The following is a 27,447-nucleotide window of genomic DNA, read 5'->3' on the forward strand; positions in this document are numbered from 1 at the left end:
CATAAAATAAAGTAAGGTGGGGTCCATAAAAGTGGCCCATCCCTTAGATAAACCAAACTGAAGTGTATATTTTCCCTCCATACATGTGGGCTGGATAGCCCAATAAGGTGGACCGCCCACCCCTATGGGCCTCCTTTTTAGGTACTATTTCATGGGCCATCTGAGGTATGACCCACCACACCTCAAGGTGGGGTCCACACCTTCTCATTACACTCCATAATTATAAAGAAAATAATGGAAATCATGATCCAAAAATCCATACCAAAGATTGAACATGACAGTCCATACAACAGTCCAGATTTTTGGACAGCAATACATGGCTGGACACATCAGCCTATATCTCAATAATCTCAGCCATAAAAAGGGTGTGTGGCCTTCCTCAGTGGGCCCCACATAAGCTCAAATCATATACTAAGACTAGGACACTTGCATGCATTGATTAAGGTGTCCAAAGATCATGGAGTTGGGTGGTAAGGGCGTCCCACCTTGCTGGATTTTTATTTTTATTTATTTTGAGACATCTTATGCCCACTAAATGGGCCACACACACATCATCATCCACACATCAGAGAAAAAGAGAAGAAGAAAATAGAGTAATCCGGCCATGGGGGTAGGCCCTGTCACTACTGGGCCCTCCCAAGAGTCAATCTCAATCATACAACAATGTTACTTGAACATGTAATATTATACTAATGTATGCATGATCTATGACTAGAATGGGTGGCCATCTCAACATGACTTCTAGGGTCTAGATGCCCTTAAAATAAAGTGGATGATACAATACATCATGATGGGGTCCATGGAGAATGGCCCCATCATGTTTCATGATATGCATGTAGGATGGGCCAAAAAGCCACATCCATGAGGTTCAATGGGGTCCCCACCATGGATTGGTGGGTCTCATATGATCCAACTAGGAAGAAAAATAAGATCAAAGGGTAGAAAAGAAAATTATAAATTATAATCACCTAATTGCAAATCAAGCCTCCAAACTCCTACACCATGAAGGTCTTAAGCCTAGGAAGAAGTTCTAATAGTGAAGATCTACTTTTGATGGAGGGATTGGGAGTATTTTGAGGATTAGGCGGCTGGAGAAGAGAGGGAGATGGAAGGGAAGTTGTTGAAAATTCTAGCAATGGAGGAAAATGAGAGGGAGGGAGAGAATAAATAGAGAGAAAAATGCCATCATTATTTTGTAAGAGAAGTCATTATTATCATAGGGAGGAGATTACAATGCTTAGGCTTTTAAGCTAGCCTTTGGTAGTGTTTGTTGAGATGGGTGGTGTTTCCATAGGATTTGTGTGGTGTGTGTGTAGTGTGTATGGGGACTTGTGCCATGGAGGTGGTCCTCATGCATTTGTACAAAAGTGGGTCATATGATCAAGGGCCATATCATGTAATGCTCATAACTTTTGATCCATAAGTCGGATGGTTGTACAATACACGTCGTCGGAATCGTAGGGATGATGCGAACAAGATGGCATAGGTCTCGGGTCGATCCGAGTCGAGTCTACATGACCAAACTCAAGGATGACTGCAAATACAATTCGAGGGTCGCGGGTCTCCGAAATTCGACCGGTAGGACCGCGAGTCCATGATGAACAAAATGCATACTCACACACACATGCACACATGAGAACTAGGGTCGGGCCTCACACCTAATCATTCGATTTACTGCATGAAACATTCTTGTGTGAGAAATCATCCATGTTAAAAATCAGATTAACTCAAAGTAATATTAGTCTGCCTCAAAAACAGTTTTGAAATTCCAATGGGGCATTCATAACCTTTAGATTGGTGCCTGAAAATAGACAATTCAAATAAAAAAATAGTAACAGTTCACATTAAATGGAAAAAATGCCAAAGATAGGATGATTTCAGATCAACTATCTGGATACCAGGTCCATGGGCCCCACTCATGCAAACTCAAGATCCAAGGACACAAAACATATCGTTGGGATGAAGTCTGTAGAAATCCTTGGAAAAGGGAGGAAGAAAAAAGAAAAAGTACTTGAAGGCCAAGCCAGAATGCCTGAAGACTGTTAAATAATGGCCACACCATGGAAGCAGAATTCATGTTTACCTCCACGTACCTATAGTTGTGTCAAAATTGCAACTTGAAAATCTAAATGAGAAACATAAACATGAATAGTAAGATTTGTGGACTAGAAATAATAACAAATTACCAAGGAACATGGTATAGATAATGCATTGCAGTCTTGTAAGCTTCTTGGAATATGAACAAATACTCCTAATCTCTGAATAACAGATAGGCCTGTAGTCAGTAAGAAAGCCCTTAAGAAAAATGAACAATGAATTTCTTGGAGTTGCATAAAGAAAAGAGAATATGTACCAGATGATAAACCATATCTCATATTATTTCTTTTGTAACTCCAAAAGGGAAAAGGGAAAAGGTAAAAAAGATCCATCAAGGCAACAGATGAGACATGGTTTTATGTTTTGATCAATATGTGAAATAACTATATTCATCAATATGGGCTTAAGAGCATAAATTGGATGCAAACAAATCTAAAAACATTGGCTCCTCACTGAATTCTCTATATACAACAAAACTACACTATGCAATTGAAGATTATACATGCTGTAATGCCTACAAAATTATGGGACCGAATAAGTCAAAAACCAAATCAAGTTAACATAAAACAGAGGTTAAGCCCACATGTATATGGATTCATGACCATCAACATGCAGCTGTACATGCCAATATAGAACATGTGTATGAGACCCTAGCTTTCCGTTAGATGCGCCATGCGCAAGAATCAGTCTTTTTGCTCCTCAAGTTGGGCGCAATATACAAAAGAAATGGAGGCTAATACAACTCATCTAGAACATCCATGGGCTTGATACTTATAGTGTTCCCTCACAAAAGAAGGCTCATAAGATACTACTCATTAAGAAGTAAACCAGAATTTTATTTATCCGAAAGTGCTAATTGCTGAAATTTTGGAATACCTTCTCAATGAGAAAAACCAGTAGACTAGCAAACAAATAAAATGAAATAACTGTTCTAATTGCTTCATCTCTCTAATGTTCTATACAACAGACCCAAACAGAGGAGAATTTAAATCCAAATAAAAGAAACAAAGATCATACCTACTCTTAAGGCAGTGAAAATTCTAAGTTCATCTTGAACTCTGATTATGCATCTCAAAATTTTTATTTCTGAATAGAAGAAGACCCAAAAGAAACCGCTTCTTTGAAATTGGAAGCATAAGAAGCAGTACCTTTGAGATTCTTAAGTATACCTTTCTCAAAATTATACATTAAGAGAAGCAAGATCCATGGCAGCCCCCACTTGTAGTATCTTCAAGCAATTGAGATAGCCATGTGCCTTGTGATCTTTTAAGATAAATATCTTTGCTTCTGAGTCTTTTACGAAAATGTAGAGGATCATTTTTGAGGAAAACCCCATGGTGTCGTGAACTGAGCCTTGGTTTTCCTCACAAGACCTTGTGAGCCTTGCCATAATACCTATTTATGAAAGGGACCTGCTTGCTAAAACTAGCAGAACACTAGATGTAGAAATATTAAAATTATACAACCCCCCATCCCCTACAAAAGAAATTTTATTAACAAGAGTGCTATAGTGAAAAATAAGGCTGTAACTTGGGTTTAGGTAAACCCCTATACAAGGTAGCCCATCAGAATAATCATTCTGATAGGCCCGTGGTGCAGATACTGGAGATGAGAGACTCCATCTCCACTGCAGCTTGAGGGCCAACCTAGGCAGACCTCTATAAGTTAAATTAGTTGCAAGTCTTGAAAATTTTTCCAATGAAGCACAACATGCTCCCTTGCAGATTGAGGTAGTTCCATGAGTATCAGGAGGTGTCATCTTGCCCAAGTTCTTGGTCTTAATTGAATCCTTGTTCATTTGCAAGTGTTTTGTGTCTATAAAATATCTCATTGTACACAGGGAAGAGAATTCAACAGCAGATAACTTGGCCCCTTTTTTTTTAAAAGCTAACTTGGCATATAATTCATAGAGAGAGAGAGAGAGAGAGCTTGGATACAGACTGGAGGTTCTATAGGATACATGATTTGAACAACTGTATCTTGTTCTAGTTCGTCTTCCTTCATAGGATGGTAAAAGTCTGCCAGAAGAGTGAAACTTAGTGTCAAAAAAAATACTCAGCTGCATTTAGTAGCAGAGAGGATCACAATATTACAGACAGCTACTTCCACAACTGTTTGAACCCATTATGCCATGAGAAGCAGTTCATGAAACAATCTCATGATGGTGGAGTTAACCTTTATCTATGCATTCAAAATAAGCATACAAATTTGCAATATGAAGTTGAAGAATTTTACACAAAAACCTAGATTTTCTAAATAACTAGAACTTATGCCATAAATATCAAATAGATGCAGCAATCCAGCAAAAGAAAAGGAGAAGAATTACAACACTAAAGGATTAAGAAGTACAACATGAAACAAAGACACTGGAAAAAAAAATAGCACCACTGCATCAAAAAGATGTGTTAAGCACATTGATGCTTACAAGAAAAAAATGGTTTACCTTCCACTGATTTCTTTTTGGTACTATTTATATGCCACTTACATCGTTATTGTTTATTTATCAAGATTCCAGATACATTTTCTACGTATTATGCTTTTACAAACCAAAAATATGAGAAATATATTATTCAATATTATTAACGCATTTTGCCAGGCTTTTTTGTATCGGTGTCTCGGTTACATGTAAGTAATAATAAATTTGCAACCACTTAAGACTTAGCTTCAGAGTAGTTTTATTATGTCAAAGACCAGATGTCAATGAAACCCTAAATTTGTGTCCTATAACTCACTAAAAATAATTTGATTTCAGTCTTAAACAGATCTAACATGCAGCAATGATAAAGACTCATCATAGTCATAGCCCTATCCCAGATATTTGGAGTTGGCAACTTAGCATCATGAATCATGTGTTGTCAATCCTAGATTGACAACAAGTGTACCAGTTGTCCACTTGACATCAACCCAACTCCTTTACATGTGTTTGGGACCAGCCAGATCATTGCTTTGAATGCATAAATGTACTCAAGCCTTCGATCACAAAGATGCCTAAATGGAGTCCCCTATGCTTCCTCTAACTTGCAAAAAATAATCCAAATTTTTACTCTAAACATATCTAAATGGAATCATCTATGCTTCATTGATTGTGAAATGGAGGAACAGACACAACCTATGAAAGAACACCCATCTACTCGAACAAGTGAAGAAGTTGATGTATTTGGTAAGCATATTAATGAGATTCATGATGAGGTTCAACAGAATACTTTTCTTGATACAGAAAACTACAAAGAAAAGCTGACAATCATTGTAGATTTTCTTAGTTCAAGGAAGGTGACATGGTAATAGTTTGATCAAAGCTTGGGAGATTTCCATTTGAAAAAGACTGGGCATTACCTCATCCTAACAAGTTAGGGAAAATGTTATTTGCTAGAGGAAAAGCAAAATGGAATGAATGTCAAAAGCAACTAAGAGTGAGAGCGCTATGAAGAGTAAGTTGTTTGTAATAATTTCAATATGCATCAAACTGAAAAAATGACAGTCGAGCATGTAGAGCAATTAGTTATTGTGGGCCGGAGCTTCAAATCCATGAACTTTGTATAAAGCATCTTGGATGAAGATGAGTAATTGGAGTAGAAAAACAAAGATTTTGTCCATTTACCACCGATCGATAATAATACATTTTGTTACCATTCCTCTAGAGGTACAATTCAGTTCCATTTCAACATTAAAGATCTAACTGCTTCATACATCATATAGATGGAGGGAATGCCATTAGAGTGATTTTTTTTCCTAATCATGTCTTTCAAGATTTGAAGATAAAACAACTACTTGGCGGTAGATGTGAGAAGGATAGATTATGCATTTGAATTCAAATTCTTCAAGTCATTTTACTAAGTGTCTTAGTATAAAAAGATGAAAAACTTTATATTTGGCATTGTCGGTTTGATCATCCTTCTAGTTTAATTTTACTTTTTCTTCGTCTTCTTCTTCTTCTTCTTCTTCTTCTTCTTCTTTTGCCTTAGTCAATTGAGTCTAGTGCTATCAAGAATTTACAATATGAGCTACATGTAGGGCCTAGATCCCACAATTCAGTTAGATCCCTAACTCAAGTGGGCCACACCAATTTGGTAATAATGGAGACAATGGGAGAGGAAAACCAGATAAGGCAAAAGAAAGGTGGAGTAGGGAGATTTATTTTTTTAGAAAATTTTTAAAAATAAATAAATAATTCTTTAATATTTAATTTTTAAAAAGTTAGGGCCAATTAAATTTAAATCACCTCATTAATCTTACAGTTAGAATTGTTGATTGATACTCAAGTAGGGCTTACTATACCAAAGGTTCTTGGGATTTCAATGTTGTTTTTTTTTTTTTATAAAAAGCACACACTAAAGAAAGAAGGTTAGTAATAGAGAATGAAGAGATTATAGAATGTGTGTGTGTGTGTGTGTGTGTGTGTGTGTGAGAGAGAGAGAGAGAGAGAGAGAGAGAGAGAGAGAGAGAGAGAGAGAGAGAGAGAGAGAGAGAGAGAGGAGATAATGTAGAGAATGAATGTAGAATGTTACAAATGAATGAAGATATATATATAGATAGAGAGAGAGAGAATAGAGAATGTAAGGGAGAGAAATGTAGAGAATGAATGTAGAATGTTACAAATGAATGAAGATATATATATATATATATATATATATATATATATATATATATATATATATATATATATATATATATATATATATAGAGAGAGAGAGAGAGAGAGAGAGAGAGAGAGAGAGAGAGAGAGAGAGAGAGAGAGAGAGAGAGAGAGAATTAAAGGAATGTAGAGAATGTAAATAAGTATAGGAGATTAGAGAATGTAGAGGGAGAAGAATGTAGAGAATGTAGAGAATGTAAAGAGGTATAGGAGATTAGAGAATGTAGAGACTAGATATTAGACTATTATTATCTAGTAAATGAAATGAATAAGAAATGAAAGTATAGGAGGAATGATGATGTATGATTGTATGTACTAGAGAATGTAGAGAGTTGTCGTCTTTTTAAGAGCTTGAATCTTGCTCTTTAAAATTTTGTATGCTCTTGACAAAAGAATTGTTTTCTTCTTAGGAGCTTGTAGACTTGTAGACAATAATAATCAAGATGACTTAATCCAAGCCATGAATTCAAAAATTTCTCTCAATCAATCACATGCCACAGTGCATAAAATAGTTGGAAGCAGTTGCCAAATGAAAGACATGCCCAAAACTGAAATCCAAGTATCATGTGGACCATATTACTTCCCAGAGGGATGCAAATTTTTGCGAGCTTCAAATTTTTATAATTAAGCATCCAGAAACTGACCAAAACAAAACACTTGGGCTATTCCAACAGAATATCTGAAAAGTTAAATGTTGCGGTGATGGGCAAGAAACTTTGGAGGATCAAAGCCCAAACACCTAGTCCAGCTCCGTGCATACATGGTGATGAGGTCAGAAGATAGTTCAATATAGGAGACCAAATAAACCAATGCGTAACATGAAAGAGCTACAGCATTATCTTGCCCACAATCAAGACACGAGCACTTTTAACACAATAGAACAAAGAACAAGATCACAAGTTGAATAGAACTCACATGGTAGACAATATTCTTATTTCTTGATATAGTCTATCTTCAAATGTCTTAAAGCAGCCCTGCATTTAAATAGATCCAATCTCATTTTCACAAGACAGTTATATTAAAAAGGTAACGGAAAAAACATGAGCTCACAGACCAAGATTTAGAATGAAAAAAGAAACTCCAAATAGGATGGATCCAAATAGAACCCGCATAACCATTTCAACAATTCCATCCTCTAAACGATAAAACTATAGACATGCTATTGAAATTGTTTGAAACTATGAAGCCCAAAAATGCTTGACAAACTATAAAACACACAAGACCACAATAACCAAGGGTTCTCCCATTCAGATGATACCAAAAAATGAAAATTATAAGCATTAAGCCCATTTGAGCAGATTAAAAACTATTACTCTACCAGGTTTCTTCCGCAATATACTTGACAGAAAGTTATCTTACACCCTTATGCTACATTGGTGGATGTAGTTGCCTTTAGTTGGGAAATGCTCCACGCACATGTGGGCTTAGGAAACCTCACCCACAACTTATGCCTTGGTCCAATAATCAGGTCAGATACAAATCAAGTAAGCCAATTGTATATGGATGGAATGGGCAGTGAGCACTTAACATACATGTATGGCATGTTAAATGAGCAGATGTTCTGAATTTTGTGCAAGGGAAGCTATATAGTGGCCCTCACTGGATGAGCAAGCAAATAGAATCTAGGACCCTCTATGGACTCTTTCATCTTGCATGTGTGCCACATTGGCACATGTGGGAGCACTTATGTGACTATGCTAGACATGCGTGTGGGACAAGAAAGGATAGAAAAAAGTGATAAAACAAATACAACACTGACAAATGGAAAAAAAGGACGAATTTAGAGACAGTTTTGGACCGTCTCTAAAATTGCTTAGTTTAAAGATGCTTTAGAGACCGCCGTAAACCGTCTCTAAAATTTCAGACGGCCCCTAACCATCCTTAATATTGTCTTAAAAATTTCAAAGTCCACAAATCATATAAGATAGTCGTTGACCGTCTTATATGGGTCATCTGAGATGGTCATTGGCCGTCCGCATTAGAGACGGTCCTTGACCGTCTTATATGCGATCATCTGAAATGGTCATTGGCCATCTGTATTAGTGACGGTCATTGGCTGTCTTTTACTTGCAATCTGAGACTGTCAAAAACCGTCTCTATTAAAGACAGTCCTTAGCCGTCTTACAGTCCTGTCAAAGACCGTCTCTATTAGAGACAGTCCTAAACCGCCTTATAGCCCTATCAAAGACCGTCTCTATTAGAGACTGTCAAGGACCGTCTCTATTGCTTAATTAAGCCACTCGAAAAAATTATGAATTTCGAAAAAAAATACTGTGATTTTATAAAAATCTAGATTTTGAAAAAAAAAATTAAGAACTTTGAATAATGCTGATAATTTTGAAAAAAAAAAAGATTTCGATAAAAAAATGATATTTTGAAAAAGAAAATTTAAAAAATTAAATAAAATTGTGAAAATTTTGACAAATTGAAAAAAAATATATATTTTTTAAAAATGAAAACTAGATTTTGTATTTTGACAAGAAAAATTGAAAAGTTATATATAACAAAAGTGAGATTAAAAAATGATATTTTAAAAAAGAAAATTTAAGAAATTAAACAAAATTGTGAAAAAATTGACAAATTGTAAAAAATATATATATTTTAAAAAAGAAAACTAGATTTTGTATTTTGACAAGAAAAATTGAAAAGTTAGATAACAAAAGTGAGATTTTGATTTAAAAAAATGATATTTTGAAAAAGAAAATTTAAAAAAATAAACAAAATTGTGAAAAAATTGTCAAATTGTAAAAAAATATATTTAAAAAAAAAGAAAACTAGATTTTGTATTTTGACAAGAAAAATTGAAAAGTTATATAACAAAAGTGAGATTTTGATGATGTGTTGTATATCCTTACCGCCCATACGTTTCTCCAACCCATTTTTTGGCCTGGTATAAAAAATTGTGTAGATTTAAATCTTAAGGGGACCATACCACTGGAAAGAATGATAATATAGTACCTCGCTATTGAAAATTATAAAGAGCCCATCGTAAGCTTTTAGTAATGTTTATTTGCAATCCAACTTGTTGATAATATAAAGAAGATCTATATGAAGGTAAACAACAAAGATCAAATTGATCCAAAACTTTTGTGGCATTCAAAAGGTTTTTAATGGTTATTCATCATATTATTTTGATTGGTATGGCCCACTTAAGATTATTTAGTTCTTATGATTTAAAATCACATCGTAAAATATGATGGAAAAGTATATGGACAGTGTCAATATACATAAAATATATCAAGGTGGGCCCTACACAGTTAGAGTAACACCCATGAAGGAGTTACCTAAAATAGTGAAATGGTACTATAAGGTCACCTCATGGGAACTTCCCATGAGGTTAATCTATGTGCGCCCCACCATGATGTGTCCCCTTTAAGTCCAAAATCAGTCATATACGAAACTCAGGTGGGTCATAGCATCTAAAACTATATGAAGACATCCCTAAAACATATAAAAGCATTTAGTGGGGCCCACATGAGTTTTGGATGTGTATGAAACTTGGTCTGACTCCTCATCCAAGTGGGACACACATAATGAATGGGTTGGATCTATGAACCACATCTAGGTGGGCCCAATAAATGATTATGAATGTTTTAATGGGAGGGTAACCCTCTCAACTATAGTATGTGGTGTGGCCCACCCAAGTCATCGATTGACTTTATTTTTAAGCTTGTGGCCCACCATGGAATGGTGCATCTGATTGACGGGGTAGATCCAAAGTTCAAGTGGACTCACCATAGAAAAGAGTGGGATAGTGACACCCACGATTGAAACCTTCTTAGGGCCCGCCGTGATGTTTATTTGAGATCCAATCTGTTTATAAGTTAATACAGACATGGATGCGGTTGAAACTTGGTCTGATATCGCTCATCCAAGTGGGACACACATAATGAGTGGGTTGGATATGTGAATCACATTCAAGCAGGCCCAATATATGATTATGAATGTTTTAAGGAAACCCTTCTCTACTACATTTAGGTGAGTTACTCGTTACTTTTACTAGAGTAAACTCTGTGGGGTCCACTATTATTTATTTATTTTATCCACTCCATTCATCCATGTTAATAGATAATTTGAGGTCTAAAGAACAAAAAGGAAGCATATCCAAAGCTCAAGTGGACCACACCACAGGAAATAGCTAGTGTGATTGAACCTCTACCATTTAAAATTTCTTAGAGGCCATAGAAGTTTTGGATCAAGCTGATGTTTGTGTTTTCTATTCATTCATATATTTTTGATATTATGAACAATCTTTAACTGTTTTTGGACAATCTTATCAGTCCAGATTGAAAAGTAAATAACTTTAGATGTTTGAATCAAAATTCACTCAAATTGTTGATCAATCTTGTTTGCCCAATATCTCTCTCATATGTAGCATGATAGGGGCGAGCAACTAGTCAATTTAAGGGTAATGATCAGTAAAATAGAGTGAAAGGACTAAACATGTAAAATGGGCCAAATATTCTGGTCAAAATTGTGACCCAACTTATTGACCTCGTGAGAACCTGTTATTTATTTATTTTATCTACTCCGTAATCTATGTTAAGGATAATTTTAGGGTGTGATCCGAAAAATGAAGAAAATTAAAATCTCAAGTAGACCACAGCACAGGAAACTGTTTGATTGAACATCTACCATTGAAAATTTTTTGGAGGCCAAAGAAGTTTTGGATCAAGCTGATGTTTGTGCTTTCTCTTCATCCATGTCTTTGTGATCATATTAACAAGTTGGATGACAAATAAAAATTAACTTAGACCCTAAGAAGGTTTCAACAGTGGAAATCACTATTCCACACTGTTTCCTATGTAATGGTCTAATTGAGCATTAGATCTACCTCAATTTTGGGATCAACCCCTAAAATTAGCATTAAAAAGGTAATATTTTATATATAATTAAAAGGTAATATTTAAATGATTTAAAATATTATATGAAAAAGAATATTGAAAAGTTTAGAAATTTTAACTATGTTTGAGAAAAATTTTGAGAACAAAATGATGCTTTTGAAGAAAAAAATCGAAATTTTCAAATTTTTGAGAAAAAAAATTAAAATATGAGAAATTTTTTGAGATTTTGAAAATAAAAATTCAAAATTTGTATTTTAATTTTTTTGAAATATTTTATAATAAAAATGATATTTTGTTAAAAGAGTAAAAAAAATATACATTTTGAAAAAAAAAATATTATTTTTAAATGGAAATCGAAATTTATCTGTGAAAAATAAAATTACTAAATTATTAGGGACATCCACTAATTGAACCTTTAATCAACTCTTTTTGGACAATTTAATCAGCTCAGATTGAAGAGTAAATAACTTCAGATCCAGCCCATTCATTATGTGTGTCCCACTTGGATGAGGGGTTAGACTAAGTTTCAGCCGCATCCAAAACTCATCTGGGCCCTACCAAGTGCTTTTATATTTTTTAGAATGTCTTCACATAGTTTTAGATCGTATGGCCCACATGATTTTCATATACGGATGATGGGGTCCACTCGAACTTTTAATCTTCCTTATACTTTGGCTCAATCACAAGAAGTTTTTAATGTTGGATATTCAATCACTATTGTTCTCATGTGGCATGGACCACTTGAGATTTATATCCCTTTAATTTTTGAAATGCTCCAAGCACTAGTGTTTTCTCATCATGTGGTCCACCCAAGATTTATTTCAGGCTCGTTTTTTAGGATCGATGACAAAATGATGTATGGAAATGGATGGACGGCGTGGATGTATCAAATCGATCATGGTGGGGCCCATAGAGCCATACAAGGTCCAAAGCTGAATTTAACATTTTTTGTTTCTGGTTTTCACTGTGAGTTTTGTATTTAATGTAAAACAGTGGTGACTTGTTTATAATAATATTGGCTAAGATATAGAGTTATCCAGACCATCTAAATAATCAGTCTAGTTGTAAATGATAAATATTTATACATTTTTATTATATAATACAATCTTAACCATCTAGAAACCACTCCCATGCATGTACGACCGTTAATAGATTTTGTGATATTATTTAGTGGAAAACTCACGCCATACGGATTTGAAAATGTTATCTTATTTGAAAGAGGATTCCCAAATCCATCAGGCGCCTCTTTTCCCTCTATTCCTCCTTTCCTTACTTCATCTTCCATCGACAAATCCTCCATTGAGCGTCATTCAAATGGCCCCTTAGATTTCCTCTCTCTCTCTCTCTCTCTCTCTCTCTCTCTCTCTCTCTCTCCGACATCACTGGGGCAATCATCCCTGGCTACCCTCAGTCCTTCCAATCCTTCCACCAATTAGAGCAACATGAAGGAGGGCCTGATCTTCGAGCTCTAGCACATGAATGGTCGGGCGCACCTGATGAATGGTCTGGCTTTACTCTTCCTACACAAAGAAGTGGTCTTTACTCTAATTATCTTTATTAATCTTTCCATTTTTCCTGTAATTCGTTAATTTCTTTTTATTCTTTAATTTCCTGATGATGATTTAGAACTACTGTTTGAACATTGATGATTTGGAACTACTGTCTGAACTTCCATCTCCGTTTAGAGCAAAGTTGTGTTAGTTTTGTTGTTTTTAATGGAAATGGGTAACGCAAGCCACCAAGGTTAGATGTATGCAAGTATATGTATGCAGGTATTTGCCTCTTATCTTGCTGATAGCTGTATTCTCATCCTTAATCATCTATCTGCTGGCCACCAGTTGAAGGCTCAGGTTATCCTTATGTGGAGTATTTTTGGTTCATGGGCCACCATCCATATAGTGTTTTCGTTCGTATCATTAAACCAAGGGCCCAACTCAACAACCCAAAAAACTAAGAAAATTATATTTCTCTAGGGATAAGGTGTGACTTGACCAAACTTGCCATGTGTCAGATTGGTTTTATGTTTGCATTGTGCTGCTCATTCATGTTGAGGTCCAGTTTAGTACACGTGTGCAAGATCTTGACCATTTGTGGGGAGATCCCCTCCGATCATGTGTCATGGCCTAAAAATCAAGATGGTCCAATCTTTAGGTGAGCTAAAAAGGTGTGATTAATGCTCTTTTGACAATTATCAATTAGTCTTGGTACTGCCTTTGACTGATGAAAGGTTCAAGTAAGGCTAGAGAAGTTCAATTGAGAGCAATCTCCCATAAGGATTGCAGACACAAATCTGGTCATTAAACCTAGACATCCACATAAGTGCCAACATGGAATGCATGTGTGATCCAGACCATTCATCAAGATCCAAAATTTCATCTGGTAGGCCCAATTGTCAATCTGTCCAGCCTAAGAATCAAGCCAATTATCTCATATGTGAGCCACTGCATGCAAAACAAATGGGCAGTTGAAAAAGAATGGCCAATAGTCCAACATTCGATGCAAATGTTTGGCCCTCCTGATGAGTCTACCACCCTGATTCATACTGAGTTTCAGATCAGTCACAAATAGCCAAATCCTAGTTGAAATTGTCATCCTTTTCCAGTTATTTCCATTAGCCAATTCCTTCATCTACACGTTAGTTTTTATAAAAATAACATAATATACATTTTGGGTTGTATTTGGATGAGCAACTAAATTGAATTGAAAATATTCAATTTAAAAAAGATGAAACAACCAAATCCTGGTTACATTTCCTAGCATTCACTAGTGAGTAACTCACCCTCAAATTTCAACTCCAGTTATTTCAGGTCCATCTTCAAAGTATAGCGATTGCACTTAGGAGCCAAAGTCCCAAACCCATACCAGCCATACTATAATTACAAATTGGTAATTTTCACTTTACCAGAATAACTATTGCAATTCAGATCATCCATTCATACATGCATGGTTGAATAATTTTCTACATGGTCTGTCCTTTGGATGCTCAAATTGCAACTCTCTATCTTCAATTCTTGCAATCCATTTCAAATGGAATATCCATTCATACATGCACTTCAGCAATTTGTCTAATAAAAAATGATGGCCAAGAGACGTGTTCTTTCCAAATTGGAATTCCAATGCATGTGACGTGAAGCTAGCTCAGAAAATTGATTACAATTTGGTCATTTCTCTAGTTTCCATCTAGGTTGCTGAGTTGTACATCCAAACACACCCTAGGTTTCTTTTGTTCATGCTCATGTTATGTATGATCATCTTTGTGTATTGGAAGTTCCATTCCACTTTAGTGATTTTTGGTTTCTGATTGTTTATGTTATAATATATTTCTTTCTATTCAATAGCAATTTTAGTATAACCCATTTCTTCCTTGATTGCTAAGTACACATTTGGGACCGATCTAGTTTCCGTTGTTGCAAGTCGGTGTAGGTGTCACTTCAGGGGGAGTTAACAAGATCAGTTTATATTTTTCTTTTTGGTAGCATTTGAGTGTCTAATTACCTGTTTGTCTTTTTTTCTTTTCTTTTTTTCTTTCTTTCTTTTAATTGTAATTCTCTTTGACTGTTTTAGATCAATAAGGGACGTCTTCATATTCAAGGAACAGTTTCAACATGACAATGACGGTAAGTTTAACTCTAAATATCACCTTTATAATCAGAATTTGTGCTCTTTATTGTCTACTTTTGAACTATAATTTATATATATATATATATATATATATATATATATATATATATATATATATATATATATAATTGACACCTTTTATCTCAGAATATGATCTATGAAGTAACATATGAATGCAATCCCCATCAAAATCCATACCTAGGAGAGCGCAAATAAGAGGATTGATCTTAACAGTATGGTCATCATGCACATAGAAAGAAAATGCTTGCAATGAATGTTTATGAGCACTAGGCGGCCTATTAATGAAAATAATATCTCCGTCCATAATACACCTATTTATGATTTAACTAACTTTCAAATATGTATGTCCTTTTGAACCTTCCCTAATTGCATAAGTGGCTGAACCATCTCTATATGTTACACATAATTTGTCATCCACTAGTTTATGTAAATGATCCATGTTGTATGCGGTGACTTTCTCCTCAAATGTGATCTTTTGAGCAATTTCTAATGGTAAACTGATTTCATAAATCCCTTTATATGCATCCCCAATAATCACACTACGAGAAGAGAACCTTGATCCCTTCCTGATAAATAGTGTCCGCATCTTTTCAAGTCATGCCTTTGTAGAAGAATCATCAACCTCTTTAACAGCCCCATACTTCGTAGTAATGTCATGGGGTGCCTTGTAGGATGATAAATGAAAATAGGTATGCGTTTAATGCAGGGAACTTCTCTAGAAATGTTATTCTGATAACTAACCTGATGAGAGTAATTTGCGGTTCAGTTCCTAGACCAATCTCTCTATCATATTCAAAGAAATCCACAATTTTCTTTATGTTTCTTACATTGTTCTCTGTCCCATTTTTGTTTGACTTGAAAGTAAAGGTGATGCATCTTCTTAGTTATTCAATCATGGAATGCAGGATGTTACCGTTAAGGTTCTTACAGATCAGGACTTTCATGAGGATCAACTGAAGGACTTTCTAAAGGTGGTATGCATTTGAAACATTGCTAATAATGTTATTTGAAACTGTACCCATTTACGCATCCGGATGTGCATCGGAGCTATCCGGATGTTAAGTGGGGGTCCCTGGAAGGTGGGAACCGCTGTTATGACCATTGGAGGGCCCTGGCCATTTGGACAGGCCGTGTTTATGTATTTGCTCAAAATTAATGGAGCAGACCCAGATGTGCGTCAGAGCTATCCGGATGTTGAGTGGGGGTCCCTGAAAGGTGGGAACCACTGTTATGACCATGATGAAGCTGTCCATTTCCTATGGACAACATTGGAAGGGCCTGGCCAATTGGAGCAGGCCGTGTTTATATCTGTATTTGTAGGGACCACACCCTTAACCTATAACCTAAACCTATTCTCAAATCCCAAAACCTATAACTACAACCTAAACTTTAACCTAAACCTATAACCTATACTTACAACCTTAACCAAAACTTAACCTAAACCTATAACCTATACTTAGAACCTATAACCTACAACATTAACCTTAACCTAAACCTTAACCTAAACCTATAACCTAAACCTAAACCTTAACCTAAACCTATAACGTATAACCTAAACCTAAACCTATAACCTAAACCCGAACATAAACCCGAACCCAAACATGAACCCAAACCCGAATTCCTAAACCTAAACCTAAACATATAACCCATAACCTAAGCCTATACCTAAACCTAAAACCTAATCCTAAACTAATATAACCTAAACCTAAACCTATAACTTAAACTCAATTCCCTAAACCTTTACCTATAACCTAACCTAAACCTATACTTATAACCTAAACCTATTCTCAAATCCCAAAACATATAACCTAAACCTAAACCTTAACCTAAACCTATAACCTAAACTCAATTCCGTAAACCTTAACCTATAACCTAACCTAAACCTATACTTATAACCTAAACCTCTTCTCAAATCCCAAAACCTATAACCTAAACCTAAACCTTAACCAAAAACCTATAACCTATAACCTAAACCTATAACCTAAACCTTAACCAAAAACCTATAACCTATAACCTAAACCTATAACCTAAACTCAATTCCCTAAACCTTAACTTACACCCTAACCTAAACCTATACTTGTAACCTAAACCTATTCTCAAATCCCAAATCCTATAACCTAAACCTAAACCTTAACCTAAACCTATAACCTATAAATTGAACCTATAACCTAAACTCAATTCCCTAAACCTTAATCTAAAACCTAAATGTATTCTTATAACGCCCTGGAATTCGGGGGTCGAGCATAACTCAGCTCTCGAGTTTCAAAACATCACTTATGCAATATATTTGATGATGGATGTATGTTGTCTATATGAGTACATAAAACATGGAATAGATTAAGCCAAACTGCAAATATAATTTAGGGATAAGTGAAGAACGCAAGCGAAAGACTTAAAGAAATATATGTGCACATGTGCAAATTTCTGAAATACATATACATACCAGGTCGTACTTACAAGTGTTACTATCAAAATTACAAGTATCAAATTACATCATCTATTCCCAAAAAGAAATCCTAGAATCCCATGCACAGAACAAGGCTCACTAGAACCCGCCTGAAAACTGCATGAAAGAAAATGCAGCCTCATCATCATCGAACTTTGGCTCTGCCTCAGGGGTCGCATCAATATCTGCATCTAAGACAGAGTCTGGTGGGTGTTTAACACCGCCCCAGAACGTGGGAGTGAGTGATCAACTCAGTGGAACAATAAAGCAAAGGTTAACATGTTATCAATTCAATCAAGCAGTAAAGATAAAGCAGAATAATTAAACATGTCCTAAGTACTCTTATTAGTGCAAGGATGTATGTAGAATGATGTGTGCCCTCACGCATATACCCTCAGCATCTTCATCTTACGTTACACATGACATCACCTCAAAGTGCGCCACCTCTTCCAAGCACATGCAAATGCAGTGCATGAACATGATTACTAAGTTGTTATTGGTCCTTTTCATACAGCAAGATTGGGAAGCTAAGGTACCTTCCTCATATCAACTTCCAAACAGTGATCCATTCTAGGGTCATCAGTCCTAGATCATCTCATACGATTTTATGGTTTTAGGTCGTTGTAAAGGGCTCATCACCAATCAATGCACGCCTATCATACCTTCGTTACTACAATAAGGCTCGTCACCTCAATGCGGTATTCAGGTATGTTCGAGGTCACTACAAATGGCTCGTCACCAATCAATGTAGGCCGACAGCATGAATATAGTGTCCCATATCACCATAATTAGCTCACGAGTTCGGTTGCTCACTGGTCACTACGGGGAGGCTCGTCACCCCAGCGTAGGCCGACAGCTCGACCACGGTGTCCCATACCACCATGTCCGGCTCATGAGTCTTAGCGGATCAAGGTACAATGGTTAATAGGATTTCCACTGGTAAGTTTGGTACCTTAGATTCAAGCAATAGCATCTATACATGGTGAACATACATCAGACAATTGGGTTACTTGACGAACTCGACTAGCACGAGCGCACATTGGGTTGAACGACATAGAGTGCGCAAACACTCCGCGTGGCCAAACCACTGCTGACAACTCTAATACGACTCAGGTTCGTCTAATCACGTCCTACATGGCGAAAGCAATCTCAGCCACGAACTCAAGGCCGATTACAGATTTCCTGGACTATTCATAGTCCCAAACACATTCCACTACAACAGATATTCATATCACAATTTAGAATAGCAATGGAACAATAACTCAAATCATGTAGTATGTAAGCATTTGAAGAGTATCAACTTAACATGGATTTGAACATAAGTAATACTTGAAATTAAACAACAAGGAATTTGACTTGCATAAAGGAAATCATGCACCATAATAAGAGAGTTGAGAATTGCTTCTCAACGCCCGCAAATAGTATAATTTATTGTACTTTAAGTCATTCAGACATTTCTACAAACACTTAAAATACATAGTTCAACATACATGATGTATGTTGAAATACACGCATTTGGACAATTCCTTTTACCAAGGAGTTGTCACACATACATCTAGCACAAATACACGACAGATAATCATGGCAATCACATGTTTATATTTTATACGTATATGGTACTTTATACATATATAAAGAATACACAAATCTCAATATAACACATGCATATCAGGAACACATAATAAACATAGCATTTGGCATGTGAAATTTCATCCATAACAAGAATAAACCATTAGCTGGCATTGAAAGCCTTGAAAACCATAACCTATACAATTAAAGTCCGCACCTTAAACCAGAAATAGAGTACCGAACTGATTCAGATGTTATGTCTTTATCAACGGCGACAAGATAACCTAAGCCAAGAATAGAAATTAGCTACAACAACACATAGACTCATCTAAGCTCTAAAACAGATTAGGGTTAGGTTAACTTACCCAAGGATGGACTCAGAATCGCCGGAATAACGATTCAAAAGTGAAGGTTTAAGGATGTAGAGCAACAGGAAAGAATCTAAGATGATTCACCAACTTCTCTCTCACTTTCTCTCTCTTTTCCTCTCTTTCTTAGCTAGGGTTAGGAAATTCGTATGGAAAAGAGAGCTAGGGTTTTAAGGTCTATATATAGGCCTAACATTGATGAAAATAACCCCAGGGCCAAGGTATACTTAGGTTATAACCAAAACAGGCTTCTCTCGATCCAACGGAACACTTTCGGTGGGCCTTTTTCCACGTGCGGTCGGACTTAAGCTCACTGACCATGGATCTAGGTCAGACTGAGTTTTCGTACTGATCGGATGTACAGATCAACCGTGGCGGACCACACTCAATTCAACGGTCACCGAAACTCAATCAGGTCCACAAACACAATGACATGCCTGGGCCATCCTCCCTGATCAGAGGGTGAAATTGGGTCAGAATCCAACGATCAGATTGCTTAAAATCATCGCGCAAGCGACACGACTCAGATTTCACAAAATCACATTAATTTCTCACCGTTCTCACACTCTTCACTCCGGACTCAATCAAATCGACCCAGAACATCATCTGGACTTGATTTTTGAGGTGATGGCCAAGTCCAACATGGTAACCAATACAGCCTAAGATCATCACTATCGGACTTTCAACGCGCGGTCCAGGTCCGATCCAAAGTTTCTAAAAATTCCCAAGAACAACTGGATTTAGCGATGAATCCCAGATTTTAGAGTAACATGGCGCTAACTATTCTACAGGTTTTGAGTCATGCAGATCAGATTTAAAGTGATTGATGCGAATTTCACAAGCAATCGAGTTAACGCTAAATTAACTCATAATAGCTTCTAAGGAAAATAGAGGTAGTACTCGGGTCTTGGCACAAAATTTTTCGAGTCATTACAATTATCAAATCCTTAAACCTAAACCTAAACTTGAAAACTCAAACCTAAACTTGATCCCGAACCCAAACCCGATTTCCTAAACCTAAACCTTAACCTATTCTCAATTCCCTAAACCTACAGCTTATAACCTAAACGTAAACCTTAACCTAAACCTAAACCTAAACCTATAACCTAACCTAAACCAAAACCTATGACCTAAAACCTTAACCTATAACCTATAAACTAAACTTATAACCTATAACCTAACCTTAACCAAAACCGATAACCTAAAACCTAAACCTAAAACTAAAACCTAAATGTATTCTGAAATCCCTAAACCTAAACCTACACCTAATCCTAATCTTAACTCCCTAACCTAAACCTAAACCTAAACTTGAAAACCCAAACCTAAACCCGATCCCGAACCCGAACCCGATTTCCTAAACCTAAACCTTAACCTATTCTCAATTCCCTAAACTATAGCTTATAACCTAAACCTAAACCTAAACCTAAACCTATATCCTTAACCTAAACCAAAACCTATGACCTAAAACCTTAATCTATAACCTATAACCTAAACTTATAACCTATAACCTAACCTTAACCTAAACCTATAACCTAAACCTTAACCTATAACCTAAACCTAAAACCTAAATGTATTCTCAAATCCCTAAACCTAAACCTACACCTAATCCTAATCTCAACTCCCTAACCTAAACCTAAACCTAAACCTAAACTTGAAAACCCAAACCTAAACCCGATCCCGAACCCGAACCCGATTTCCTAAACCTAAACGTTAACCTATCCTCAATTCCCTAAACCTATAGCTTATAACCTAAACCTAAACCTATAACCTTAACCTAAACCAAACCTATGACCTAAAACCTTAACCTATAACCTATAACCTAAACTTATAACATATAACCTAACCTTAACCTAAACCTAAAACCTAAACCTTAACCTAAAACCTAAAACCTAAACCTAAAACCTAAACCTAAAACCTAAATGTATTCTCAAATCCCTAAACCTAAACTTACACCTAATCCTAATCTCAACTCCCTAACCTAAACCTAAACCTAAACTTGAAAACCAAAACATAAACCCGATCCCGAACCCGAACCCGATTTCCTAAACCTAAACCTTAACCTATTCTCAATTCCCTAAACCTATAGCTTATAACCTAAACCTAAACCTAAACCTATAACCTATAACCTATAACCTAAACCTAAACCTAAACCTAAAACCTAATGTATTCTCAAATCCCTAAACCTAAACCTACACCTAATCCTAATCTCAACTCCCTAACCTAAACCTAAACCTAAACTTGAACACCCAAACCTAAACCCAATCCCGAACCCGAACCTGATTTCCTAAACCTAAACCTTAACCTATTCTCAATTTCCTAAACCTATAGCTTATAACCTAAACCTAAACCTAAACCTAAACCATAACCTAAACCTAAACCTAAACCTAAAACCCAAATGTATTCTCAAATCCCTAAACCTAAATCTACACCTAATCCTAATCTCAACTCCCTAACCTAAACCTAAACCTAAACTTGAAAATCCAAACCTAAACCCGATCCCGAACCCAAACTCGATTTCCTAAACCTAAACATTAACCTATAGCTTATAACCTAAACCTAAACCTAAACCTAAACCTTAACCTAAACCTAAACCTAAACCTATAACCTATGACCTAAACCTAAACCTAAAACCTAAATATATTCTCAAATCCCTAAACCTAAACCTACACCTAATCCTAATCTCAACTCCCTAACCTAAACCTAAACCTAAACTTAAAAGCCCAAACCTAAACCCATTCCCGAACCCGAACCCGATTTCCTAAACCTAAACCTTAACCTATTCTCAATTCCCTAAACCTTAACCTATAACCTAACCTAAACCTAAACCTATTACCTGCACTTATAACCTAAACATAGAGCCTAAACCTAAGCCTAAAACCTAAACCTAAACCTAAAACCAAAATGTATTCTCAAATCCTTAAACCTAAACCTACACCTAATCATAATCTTAACTCCCTAACCTAAACTTAAACTTAAACTTGAAAACCCAACCCTAAACCCGATCCCGAACTCGAACCCGATTTCCTAAACCTAAACCTTAACCTTAACCTATTCTCAATTCCCTAAAGCTATAACCTATATATTATAACCTATAACTAAAACCTAAACCAACCTAAACCTATAACCTTAACCTAAACCTCAACCACAACCTATAACCTAAACCTTAACCTATAACCTATAACCTATAACCTAAAACCTAAAACCTAATCCTAAACCTAAACCTAAACTTAAAACCTAAAACCTAAACCTAAACCTAAAACCTAAATGTATTCTCAAATCCCTAAACCTAGACCTACACCTAATCCTAATCTCAACTCCCTAATGTAAACCTAAACCTGAACTTGAAAACCCAAACCTAAACCCGATCCCGAACTCGAACCCAATTGCTATAATAATGTAGCCCAATCACATGGCAAGAAACAAGAATGTATCCCTTTTAACACATGCCCCTTTTTACAAAGCTTTAATTTTTGTTGTTGTTTCTATTAACTTGAATTGTAGCCCAATCACATGGCAAGAAACGAATGTATCCCTTCTAACACATGCCCCTTTTTACAAAGCTTTAATTTTTGTTGTTGTTTCTATTAACTTGAATTGAAACACTTTTTTGTAATTTTTGCTTGCATTAGTTTTATTTTAATGATCAGTTTTATTTTTAAAAAGTGCTCACTTTTTTGGAAGAAGTTTATGTAATTCTTCATGATTCTGAATTATAATGTTTTGTTGGTTTAATATATATTTTTTAGATGAAAGACAAAAAAAGAAAATTATTGTTGATTTTTCCTTATTTATTTATTTATTTATGATGTTAAACTTATATGTATTTATGCGTGGATGAATGTAATGTGGATAAGATTGTTTGTGTTTGGATGGATGTAGTTTATGTTTGGATGAATGTAGTTTATGTTGGATTTACGTAGTTTGGGTTTAGATGGATGTGAATGTGAATATGATGAAATATATTATATAACAGGTGTATATCAGGAAGAATACGATAAAATATATTGTAACAGGTGTATATTGACCCTCTTAAATTTGAAAACGTGCTTTGAAGGCTCATAAGGGACGGTCCATGACAGTCCTTTTTAAGGACGGTCTATGGCCGTCCTTTGAAGGCTTATAAGAGACGGTCCATGACAGTCCTTTTTAAGGACGGTCCACGACCGTCCTTTTAAAGGACAGTCCATAGCCACCTTTTAAAGGCCCATAATAGACGGTCTATGACAGTCCTTTTTAAGGGCGGTCCATAGCCGTCTTTTGAAGGCTCATCGAGACGGTCCATGACAGTCCTTTTTAATGACGGTCCATGGCCATCCTTTGAATGATCAACAGAGACGGTCCACGACCGTCCTTTTAAAGGACGGTCCATGGCCGTCCTTTCAAAGGACGGCTCATCAGAGACGGTCCATGACCGTCCTTTTTTCGTCAACAAGAATGGCGGTTTTCGACTGTCCTTTAAGTAATAGGACACGTCAAAATTTGACAGCCCATGCGACGGTCCATGACCGTCCTTTTTGGTCATTTGAGACGGTTTTGGACCATCCTTTTTTCACAGTTTTGGCATAGTGTAATTTCTTTTTCTTTTTTGAAATGGTTAATTTATTCTGAAAAGGCTAGGGGCCAAAAAAATAGAAAATAGAAAAACAAAAGAGTGAAAAATTATATACAAGCAGTTCAACCAACAGAGAGCTGAGACGATGCTAAGGAGTCAGCAACCCAATCCTTCACAAGATCAGCGGCCAGCGTGTAGACCTTCGATACATTGCAGGACTTGCTACCGAAGCATTGTCGGACCACCAATTCCTTTTAGACCATATTGACCTCAAGTAGAGGACCATATTGAAAAAAACAAATGCAATTTCAGCTTCCCAAAAGAAAGAAAACACATTTCCATGTCCTCAAGTAGAGGATTCAGAGATTATCATTATAAGCCTTCTAATTGTTTTTAGGATTCAGAACTTGAATAAACAAAATGCATTTTCCACAATTTCCTAAATAATGGTGGCTCAACAGTCATCACTCATCACCATACATGTGTGTACATCAATCTAGACCATCCAACCCCAAATTGTAGGTTACACTGTGGATGGAGCATATTATACAATCACACACAGAGATGATTCTACCCATGTAATTAGTGGCCATCAAATAAATGGTTAATAAAACAATTGTCCAAATTCAATGGATGATATCATATGGCCATCCACAGTGGGGGTCCACAATTTGAATGTTCTGGATTGTCAAGTACGTATGCGACATATACAAGGACATCTCACCACCATTAGAAGTGAAGCAATAGTGAGGGAAGATCCACTAGTTAATCTTATAGCCTAAAACATCAAGATAGTAGAGGCACATGAGTTTCAACAATCATGTACAAACACAATTCTATGAAAGTAGGTAAAAAAAATAACTGCTCACAAATTGCATACCTTAGCACATGTCGAAGATCTCTTCAGGAGGATCGTAAACATGTCGATCTGGAAACAACTCCTCAAAATCTTGTTTGACTCCGTTTCTCAATAGCAGATGTGGGAGGAGCCCCTTTAACAAGATCCTGAATGGCAGTTCCTCTGGCTGGTCCGGTGATTTCTTCATATCCTCATAAATATTCATGGCATCAGCAGGTGAGCCATATTTTAAGAATCCCCTGATTACTTTAGCATATGTCTGAGAATGCCTATTTTTCATATGAATGTTCCTCATCTATTCGTTGATCAAATGGCCCACACATGGAAATATTTTACACTTTCCTAAACATTCCCGTGGAATCCACCCTAAAATTCAAAAAACCCTAAATCGACACTAAGAGTGAGAGAGATTAAGAGAGAGAGAGAGAGAGAGAGAGAGAGAGAGAGAGAGAGAAATACCTCAATGTTCCTAGAGATTTAAGCCTTTAACCACAGATTCGGAGAGAGCAAGAGGGCGTGCGTGGGTAGGGCAGTCGGCAACAGGATCTTAGGTGGGGATAGATAGAGATACAGTGGGAAGAGAGATCGAGTAAGGAAGAGAGAGGAGGGAGAGAGATCGACAGTTTAAGAGAGAGGAAGGAGAGATCTATAGGAAGGGAGAGAGGAGAGCATATGAAAGAGGGGTTGAAACAGAGCTGGTTAGGGCCGGCGCCCTAACCAGATATCACAGATGGGAATGGTGGATGTGGATTAGATACTGACAAGTTGAGTAGCCAGACTTGCTACTACAGTGACATCACCAAGTTCTGTGGACCCCATTATGATGTATGTGTTATATCTACAATGTCCATCCATTTTTAGATATTATTTTAATACATGAGGCAAAGAATGAGGCAGATCCAAAGCTTTAGTGGACCACACCATAGAAAACAGCAGGAAAATTAATGCCCACCGTTGAAACCTTTCTAAGCCTACCGTGATGTTTTTTTTTTGAAATCCAACCTATTCAAAAGTTAAAAAATACATTAAAGATGGGAAAACACAAATATCAACCTGTTCAAAAACTTTTGTGGCCTTTAGAAGTTTTTAACGGTGGCGTCACTCTCCCCACTATTTTCTGTGGTGGGGTCCACTGGAGATTGGGATGTGACTCATTCTTTAGATCTTACACTAAATTGATCTCTCCATATGGATGGATGGTGTGGATACAAAAAATACATCATGGTGTGGCCCACAGAACTTGTGACGTCACTTCAGTAGCAGTCTCACTACTCAACTATCAGTAGCCAATCCGCGTCCGGGAATGGGCTGGGTGACGTCAGCAAGTTCTGTGGGTCCCATCATGAGGTATGTGTTATATCCAAACTGTCCATCCATATGGCGAGCTCATCATTAGGCTTAAGACGAAAAATAAGATAGATTTAACTATCAAGTGGACCACACGAACAAAAGCAGTGGGGGATTGAACATCTACCATTGAAACCCTCTTGGGGATCACAAAAGTTTTAGATCAATAAGAAATTTGTTTTTCCTCTTCATCCAGGTCTCTGTGACCTTATGAACAGATTGGATGGAAAATAAACGTTATGGTGGGCCTTACTAATTTTTTAACGGTGAAAATCATCGCCCCCATTGGCATTTGTGATGTGGTCCATTTAATCTTTGGATATGATTCATTTTTTGGATAATTCTCTAAACTGATCTCGAAAAATGGATGAACGGTATGGGTTGATCCCAAATTTTTGGTAAATCCAAAGCTCAAGTGGACCATGCCACACGAAACAATGTGGAATAATGATTTCCACCATTGATACCTTCCTTGGGCCCACAGTAATGTTTATTTGCCATCCAACCTATCATACTATCAAAAAGATATGAATGAAAAGAAAACACAAATATCAGCTTGATCCAAAACTTCTATGGCCTCCAAGAATTTTTCAATGGCAGATGTTCAATCACACTATTTCCTGTGGTGTAGTCCACTTGAGCTTTGGATATGCTTTCTTTTTGTTCTTTAGACCTCAAATTATCTGTTAACATGGATGAACAAAGTGGATAAAATAAATAAATAACGGTGAACCCCACAGAGTTTACTCTGGTAAGGGTAATGAGTAACTCACCTAAATGTAATGGAGAGGAGTTTCCTGAAAACATTCATAATCATATATTGGGCCTGCCTAAATGTGATTCACATATCCAACCCACTCATTATGTGTGTCCCACTTGGATGAGGGGTCCGACCAAGTTTTAGCCGCATCCAAAACTCATGCTGGCCTCACCAAGTACTTTTATATTTTTAGGATGTCTTCACATGGTTTTAGATGGTATGGCCCACCTGAGTTTCATATACAGATGATTTCTGAGATATCTCATAACCTCAAGGGGACACATCAAATGCATAGTGTTGATGTTCGACACACATCATGATGGGGCCCAC

The 27,447-nt window shown here is 36.4% G+C and overlaps 1 protein-coding gene across 4 annotated transcripts; it reads right to left on the reverse strand.

The window, feature by feature from the left end:
- Positions 1-1,822: 1,822 nt before the first annotated feature.
- LOC131221402 (uncharacterized) lies at positions 1,823-25,732 on the reverse strand. Of its 4 annotated transcripts, XR_009159244.1 has the most exons (5): positions 25,470-25,732; positions 25,032-25,376; positions 7,646-7,704; positions 2,187-3,509; positions 1,823-2,093 (listed from the first exon to the last, which is right to left on the reverse strand). XR_009159244.1 is itself a non-coding variant. In XM_058216664.1 (4 exons), the coding sequence occupies exons 2-4, from the start codon at positions 25,071-25,073 to the stop codon at positions 3,497-3,499; spliced, it is 720 nt and encodes a 239-aa protein (XP_058072647.1). In that variant the 5' UTR covers positions 25,074-25,191; positions 25,470-25,732; the 3' UTR covers positions 3,011-3,496. The 4 variants fall into 4 exon arrangements, 2 of the variants coding, with proteins under 2 accessions (XP_058072647.1, XP_058072646.1); XR_009159243.1 differs by lacking the exon at positions 25,032-25,376 and having other exon boundaries at positions 2,187-4,115; XM_058216664.1 differs by lacking the exon at positions 1,823-2,093 and having other exon boundaries at positions 3,011-4,115; positions 25,032-25,191.
- Between the last annotated feature and the right edge of the window lie 1,715 nt (positions 25,733-27,447).

Source organism: Magnolia sinica, chromosome 12 (assembly GCF_029962835.1).
Source record: "Magnolia sinica isolate HGM2019 chromosome 12, MsV1, whole genome shotgun sequence".
In the NCBI taxonomy this organism is placed as follows: domain Eukaryota; kingdom Viridiplantae; phylum Streptophyta; class Magnoliopsida; order Magnoliales; family Magnoliaceae; genus Magnolia; species Magnolia sinica.

What these genes read in the sequence shown, in the direction of transcription:
- LOC131221402 (XM_058216664.1), bottom strand. Translation starts at nt 25,073, where the DNA reads ATGTTTACGATCCTCCTGAAGAGATCTTCGACATGTGCTAAG. An exon ending in GATCTTCGACATGTGCTAAG is followed by an intron (nt 7,705 to 25,031) that starts GTATGCAATTTG and finishes ATTTAAATGCAG; the next exon opens with GGCTGCTTTAAGACATTTGA. An exon ending in ATAAGAATATTGTCTACCAT is followed by an intron (nt 4,116 to 7,645) that starts GTGAGTTCTATT and finishes CTCTTCTGGCAG; the next exon opens with ACTTTTACCATCCTATGAAG.